Here is a 7859-nt window from a genome sequence, read left to right on the forward strand (position 1 = left end):
TTACAATGTCCACAATACATATTTCTATTTGAAAACGCTAAGCATGGATGCTCAATTGACATTTGACAATATATGAATATATAAAGAGAAAAGAGGGACATATTCACTATAAAAGACCATTATGGTAGGAAACAAAAAATTGCCAGCAAAAGAAAGTAAAATAGGTTTGGTAAAATAGGAAAGAAAAAGTGCCATGTCATTTTGCAAGTATGCCTTTAACAAGGCATTTTAGCAACGAAGGGTCGGCATAGACGATATTTTTTACACTTTTCCTAAATATACCCATGGTCTTAATGACCTAATATGACATCCTTGTATGATAATTGGCAGCTGTAAACATCCTACTCCCTTGGTTTCAAACTGTAAGTCATTTTAGCTTTCTTCAAATTAACCTAACTTTAACTAAGTTTATAGAAAAATATACTAACATGTACAATATCAAATGAATGCACTATCAAAATATACTTCATGGTGTATCTAATTTGACGTGGGATCTTTGTGCATTTTTCTATAAACTATGTCAAAACTAGAGAAGTTTGACTTAGGATAGCTAGAACAACTTATGATTTGGAACAGAGCAAGAACTATTAATGGACAAACAATTCGAGTTTTCAAAATAAAGAGCAAGTCATTTATAGGTGCTTGTCAATGAAATGTAAGCACAAATACTTCCTTTGGCATGACAATTTTTGGCTAAAAAATTTTGTGGGACAGTGGCATCACTTCTTTAATAGTTATATACAACAGACCATTAAATATTGCTTGCTCTATAATTGAAGCATAGTTCTAACACATCTTCCTAATAAAAAGACAGAAATCAAAGTTTCAAGATACTATATTATATATTGAATATTAGTGACATGCCTGAAGATGAGAGCATTAGAATTTTGGTTACACTTATGGCCTTATAAATCTACGAATTGTCCAAAAAAATTCTTTACCTATACCTATACATCTCTTTATTCATTTAACATGTAATAAATAAAGGCACACATAATCGTATCAGCTATGAAGTAAAATACAAAGGAACAAGAAGTTAATAAGACTAAATTTTGGGGGGCGACCTGTGTTCCTCGGCAGTCCAAGTTTGTCTCTCCTTCCGTGAAGATTTGCAGTGTGGCTTCTGAATTTCCTCTTGATCTCGAGGTGCTTTTAGTACCAATTGTTTGGAAGGTTGGAACAAAGATGTTTCCACTGATGGTCTAAGAACTGAGTCATGGGTGTCTCCTTCTAAAACTTTGTACCAATCTCGCAAATCACTACGTGTGTCATCTCTACTTGGTTCATTATCTATCTCACCACAGAGCATATTTGCAAAGACTTCAGCATATTTATCTCTCAACTGATGAATAGTCTTTGCAGGGAACCTCTTTTTAAGCACTTCCATCCTGTCACATGATTTTTCATTCCTTAACTTAGCAAAAAGTGCCTTGAACTCTGCTGCTTCGCATGATGTCCACTCTTGGATAGCCTTCAGATCCATAACATCCACAAAATTGTGTCCACTATGTTGTAAAGTTAATAACATAAGTGCATATCCAATCCAACTAAAGTTGAAAGTTGAGATTTGCATGGGCAAGAAATAAGCCAAGCAAACAAAATAATAATAATAATTATTCCCTTACCTTCAATTCAGGTTGCTTGACCTCAAAGACAATTTGGTATCAGAACAACAGAACCATCTAGCAGCCTTTCATGAGCAAGGATCTAATCTTCCCACTAAGCTTTTAGGGATTTTTTAAGTCAAAGAGAGACAAGCCTTAAAGGGAATATATATAGACTATCTGATTAATGGAAAAACTATGTGCGACATGCATGAAATGATATCTAGCCATATTGCACAAAGATTATGCATTTACTTTCTCAATCACATTTGAGAAAATATAAATAGGGTTTAGGATTACTATAATGCACTAGTCAATAATTGAGAACAATCTTTTTTGCCACATATATTAATACACACAATACCATGACATAACGCGCCAATAGGAAAAAAATGTCAAAATCCTTTATTTTTAAAATATTGTATATCCACAATAGAAACTTAGGCTCAGAAATATTGGTTCAAGATATTACAATAAACTTCTTGACATCCACTAGTATCTGCTATTTGACCCACTTAGAAAAAATCGATAAACCATTCTTCAAGACACCGGTAACGCGTAAGTGATAAGCTGTTTGCAAGCTATGCCATATATGTTGACTTTGTGACATTTTTTTCCACAACCCTTCTAAGAATTTTGACAGTATCTTACAATAATGTTTTGGATTCAAAAGTTTCAATGCTTTATGCAACTCTTGTCTTTGGGACAGAAGAAACACAATGAGGGTTAATTGACTCCACAAACCATGGGTAAACCAGACAACGTCAATGCCTCATATGAACTCGTCACATGTACCAGTGAAGTCATTCATTGTAGCCAAGGGATATACACCAAAGTAAAAAAAAATAGATAGTTTGTTCACTAGTGTTCTACAGTGTAGGTAGCTATGAAAGATATTCACCACATTTAGTAAAATGTCATTACTATAATTACAAAGTAAATGGCTGATGTGTAGAGTTACTTCAAAAGGAACGACACATCCCTTCATAAGGACTTAATCATCCTTTTCTGGTTTAAAAAGTTATCAAATCTACACTATTTCTAATGAGATAAAAATGACAACAAGTGTGAACGTATGAGACAAAGATCGTAAGTGTCCAAGTCAACAATGATCCTAAAAACTATATATTTAGTGTTCAACTACATGAAAGGATTACTCATTCATTGCTACATATGGCTAAAATAGCAGGTTTACCATTCTTATCTTCATATCCATTCATTTGGATCTATTATTACATCGTGATGAGCTTGCCTTCCCAGTATAACATTGAAAACACTCATCAAACAATAACACACATGCAACATCTAGAACATGAAGCTATAACCCATTATATCACGACCTTGCTCTAGAAATTCTGCTCCGGAAAAAAGGTCCAGAGTTGAGAGGTGTTGTAAAAACTTTAGGTTTTCATTGAGTTGTTCCACGGCGGAGTTCGTGGAGCAGAGTTGGAAGAGTGGTGTTTTCACGGAGTAGCCCGGTTTACTAAATAATAAAAATATATCTTGAGAGTTGAGACATATCATGGACACTATTAACCTATTTGGTTGTCTGTATAATCTTTGGTAATGCTCTGAAAGTAGCAGCACAACATTTGTCTGCCTGGATATTGGTTTAGGCTAGGCTCCGTGGATGCAAAAGCAGCTAGTAAGCCTTGACCCCCAAAAAACAAAAATAAAATATGTTTTTTCTAGAGCATTAATTTATATCAATATGTTAATAGTGATATTAGTATCTTATTAGCATAATTTAAAACACATTAATTTATATAAAAATAAATTAATGATAAAAGATAAGTTATATACAATTGATTTAAATAAATATTATCTTGGCACTTTTTTAAATTAATATAATATCTCTTGGTGCAAGCAATCAAACAAATGCTCTTGTCTCCTATTTTCACTAAACCAAACATGGGCAGCATGGTTTTCAGGTGCGCCAGACTCTCCTCACCAGGACAACAACCTAAAATGTATCTCATAGAGACTATAGTTGTCATGTGTTTTTAAACTTGCATATACTTCTCTTAAAAATAGAGGAACATATGTTTGACAGCTAAAATATGATCAAAGACTTGAAAATAAATTGGAAACATGCACACAAATAAGGAAAAAAATGATCGAATTTATATCAAATTGGACAAATTTTACAACATCTTGTAAAAAACGGCCCAAACGGTTCTTTTGCTGAGTCTTTTTGTGCGGAACTGTTTGAACCATCCTAGGCCGGTTTTGACTGTCTGAGCTTCAAATCATGTTTTTTTCTGGAAACTCATCCGATCTCACGAAAACATGTGTGAAATAAGTTATGGAATAAAGATATCCCTCGATTTATGTGAAAGGATCATATGAGATAATAAACATATCTACCGTTATTTTGCACTCACTCTACCCCATAAAAATATCATTCTCACTTCTCAAAAAATTGAAGATTTTTAAATTTGATCAAATATATACAATAAAGAAAAATATTAATATTTGTAGTACATAATTGATATTATTAGATAGATTATTTAATATATTTTTTATAATAAACTTATTTAGAGATACAAATGTTGATAATATTTTTTACAAATTTAATCAAACTTTATAATATTTGACCAGCACGAGTCCCGTAGTGACTCTTTTTATGGAATAAAGTATTAATTTTTTATTTGAATCAATGAATCTTTGTTCGAAATCCTTACCATTCAGCACTTCTCTCAACGAGATTTGTCGACATTCTATGTGTTCTGACCGGTGTCTTCTCACGACATGTTCATGGATTTTTCGGTGATGAACGACTGTCAAATTAGCTTGGTCGACCTGCTAGTCGAGATATCGCCGTTTAAACATCCCTTTGCTGCGTATCTAAGACGCGTGCGGTCGCCATATGGACCATCTGAGTGTTCCACCAAAGTTTTTTTTTTTTGTCTTGATAATTCCGCTGCAGTGCGCCTCTCCGCGCGACGTGTATACATGGCCTACATCCGATCTTCCTCCAAACGGAACGTGCCGAGCAAAATGCAAACCCGGCCACGCGGCGGCCCATGTCCTGAACTCCTGATGACCGTCCGACGCGTACGGCAACTACGTACTCCATGCACTTGTTTAGTTCCAAAAAATTTTGTAAAATAGAAATAGTATCAGTTTCGTTTGAATTTGACAGATATTATCCAATCATGTACTAACTGGACTCAAAAGATTTGTCTCGTCAATTTCGACCAAACTGTGCAATTAATTTTTTTTCGTTTATATTTAATACTTCATGCATGCGTCTAAAGATTTGATGTGACGGAGAATTAAAAAATTTTGCAAAATTTTTTAGGAACTAAACAAGGCCCATGCATCATTCCTTGCCTGGAGGCGTGGCAGTTGGCGTCAAGGCGCGTGTGTTCACTGGTGTCGGATCCTTCTCGGTGTCTCGCCATCGTGGTTAACCAGTTGTGTACGGCCTCAGACTTATTAAGGCCTTGTTTAGTTTTAAAAAAATAGTCAAAATTTTTCAAAATTTCTCGTCACATCAAATCTTGCAGCATATGTATGAAACATTAAATATAGATAAAAATAAAAACTAATTACATAGTTTATATTTAAACCGTGAGATAATCTTTTAAGCCTAATTAGCTGGTCTAAGATTAGATAATGTTTGTCAAATAAAAACAAAAATACTAAAGTGGTCTAAAACAGAAAATATTCGGAACTAAACAAGGCCTTAATGAAAAACGGATAAATCACCGAGAAAAAAAACACTGGTATCCGTACGTGCGTACGTTCGCAGACGTCACGGCCTAACTTATGAACTCGACGAATCGTACAGCGACCGAAATATCCCATTCCACCATGGCACCATGCCGGCCACGATGTGATCCATCCTCCAACGACACTTGACACGACCGCCGCCATGACCCCCCCCCCCCCCCCCCCCCCCATGGATGGATTCCATCTCGTAGTACTAGTACAGTACAGTAGGTAGTACAAAAAGTGACACGCTCATCGTCTCATCAAACATCAAATTGATGCTCTTTTTCTTCGCAACTGCCTTTTCTATCGTACTACTGTACATCTGCAGTTAAATACCAGCAGGAAGAGGACAAACTTAGCCGGTAATTTTACGTGTATTCACACAGATTAGAATGTCACAAGCAATCAATCAGAATACTAGGAGTACTACAAGTGAAGTGATTGTCGAATAATGCACCATTGTACACTGTACGACTTCAGTAGTAGTAATAATTCGGGCGAGTACTGTATGTACAAGGTGTCGTACGTCGGCGTCCATACGGACGCAAGCCAGCCTACGGTACCGACGTTCGGCACGGTCCGCGCTCGACGACGACGACGACGGCGGCGAGGGTGACGGGGAACTCCGCTGGCCCCGCCGAGGCCTGCGCCGACGCGCAGCCGCACTGCAGAAGATCATCCGCGGACGCCGGCGGCGCCTGCTGCTGCGCCACCACGAGGGCGGTGCGGCAGGATGGGCACGTGGAGGTGCAGAGGAGCCAGGTGTCGACGCAGGCCGCGTGGAAGGCGTGGCCGCACGGCGGGAGCACGCGGACCTCGTCCCCGCGCGCGAACTCCGCGAGGCAGATGGCGCACTCGGGCCGCTCATCGACATCGTCGTGGCCGGCCGCCTCGAACGGCACGGTCGGCAGCTTCTCCAGCGCGTCCTTCTCGATCCCCTTGCACTGCGGCGCCGCCCCCGCTTCCGCCGGCATTGCCGCCGCCGCGTCGTCGGCGTCCACGGAGTAGGACGACGGGTTGCACAGCCGCGAGCACCGCGCGACGAAGGCGAGCCCCACGACGCAGAGCAGGAAGCAGAGCACGGCCGCGAGGATGAGGAACGTGTCCGTGTGGACGCCGCCCCCCGCCGACGCCGACGACGGCGCCGTGGCCGCGGCGGCCACCCCGGCCAGGTGCTCGACGACGGTACCGGCCTGCAGGTCCCGCATGCTCGGTGGTGGGAGTAGACGAGGGTGCAGTGGAGCTCAGCTCTCTCTGCTGCTGGTGCTGGTGCTGGTGGATGGGAAGGAGGCCAGGGTTAGGCGCCGGAGCTGGGTTTTTATAGTGTCGTGTCAGCCAGGGAGACGGCGATAGTGCAGGGCTAATTCATTCACGAGCTAAGCGAGAGGCTCCACAAAGCGGAGTGTCACTCTCCTACTGTTCTTCTTGGAAAATTCCTCGCCATGGTTCATTGCTCCTTGCTTTATTTCTCCGGTCTCTGTTGGTAGTAGACACCTTTCTGTTGCAACTGGACGCAAGTCCTTTTCTAAATTAGGCGCGATGGAGCTAATCCCTCCGGACCGGTCCCTTGTACAGGTCCCTGGACAGTACCGTCCGAGGTGGCGAGGTGCAGCTCATGTTCAGCCATCAGTCCATCACGCTGCCTTGAAAGCACAGTCCACGATCCGGCAAAGCCTTCCGGGCTGCAACTTGCAATGGCCAATGCCCAATGGAAAACGACCTGGGAAACGAGCATGAACCAAGTACAGCATCTACGCAGGCTTTAAAGCTTGGAGAAAATGGAAAGCGTGCAGTGCAGTGCAGTGCAGTGTAGCTACGCGATGAGCTTGGAAGAATGTGATTCCACGATCAAACGCCAAAAACAAGCAATAATAATGCCGGAGATGCATGCATTATTGTGGAGGATCGGAGGGAAAAGGTGTATTCTCCGAGCCTCCGACCGGTGTACGTAGCGCGAGGCCGCCGACCAGGCCCATGTGTAGGGTACCCCGCCACGTCAAGTACACATGTCAAAGTGCAAGTACGTACAATATTTGCACGGCACAGTCAGCAGTCAGCACACCGTACCAGACCTGGCATCCAGGCCTTTTCTCGGGTCTTAGCTTATGCTTATCCCTTGCTCGTTCGGCTTCCTTTGCAGCTGGCGGTCCTCTCTGTGCTCTCCGGCGCCACGAGCCCACGACGTGCTTAATAAAAAAGCAGGACGAGGACGCAAAACTGGTCTAGATTCGATGTACGATGCCCATGTCGCCGCCGCCTCTCTTCTCTGCTCTCTCCCAGCCACCCACAGACTAGTATTTTACCTGATCCTTGACATGGTGGATGTATACCACACAGGCACACTCACACACGTCCGGGGAGCTCCATTGGAGCAGCAGCGTATCGGCAAAGGGTGGCTCACGGCGCGGCGTGAATGGTGCGCCCACACGTGCTCGCCGCGGCCTAAAACGACCACTGCCCCGAGCCCGAGTGACCGGTCGGTGAGACGCCGAGACGGGCAAGTGGGGGGCGTGATCCGAAAGCAACACCGGCGCC

At 42.1% G+C, this 7859-nt stretch overlaps 1 protein-coding gene across 1 annotated transcript; it reads right to left on the minus strand.

The window, feature by feature from the left end:
* Window positions 5580-6687, minus strand: LOC8077236 (RING-H2 finger protein ATL80). Its single transcript, XM_002462762.2, has one exon. The coding sequence runs from the start codon at window positions 6530-6532 to the stop codon at window positions 5879-5881; it is 654 nt and encodes a 217-aa protein (XP_002462807.1). The 5' UTR covers window positions 6533-6687; the 3' UTR covers window positions 5580-5878.

This window comes from Sorghum bicolor, chromosome 2 (assembly GCF_000003195.3).
Source record: "Sorghum bicolor cultivar BTx623 chromosome 2, Sorghum_bicolor_NCBIv3, whole genome shotgun sequence".
NCBI classification, from domain to species: domain Eukaryota; kingdom Viridiplantae; phylum Streptophyta; class Magnoliopsida; order Poales; family Poaceae; genus Sorghum; species Sorghum bicolor.

Bases quoted from the DNA above. Each gene is read 5' to 3' on its own strand.
- LOC8077236 (XM_002462762.2), bottom strand. From the start codon at position 6,532: ATGCGGGACCTGCAGGCCGGTACCGTCGTCGAGCACCTGGCCGGGGTG.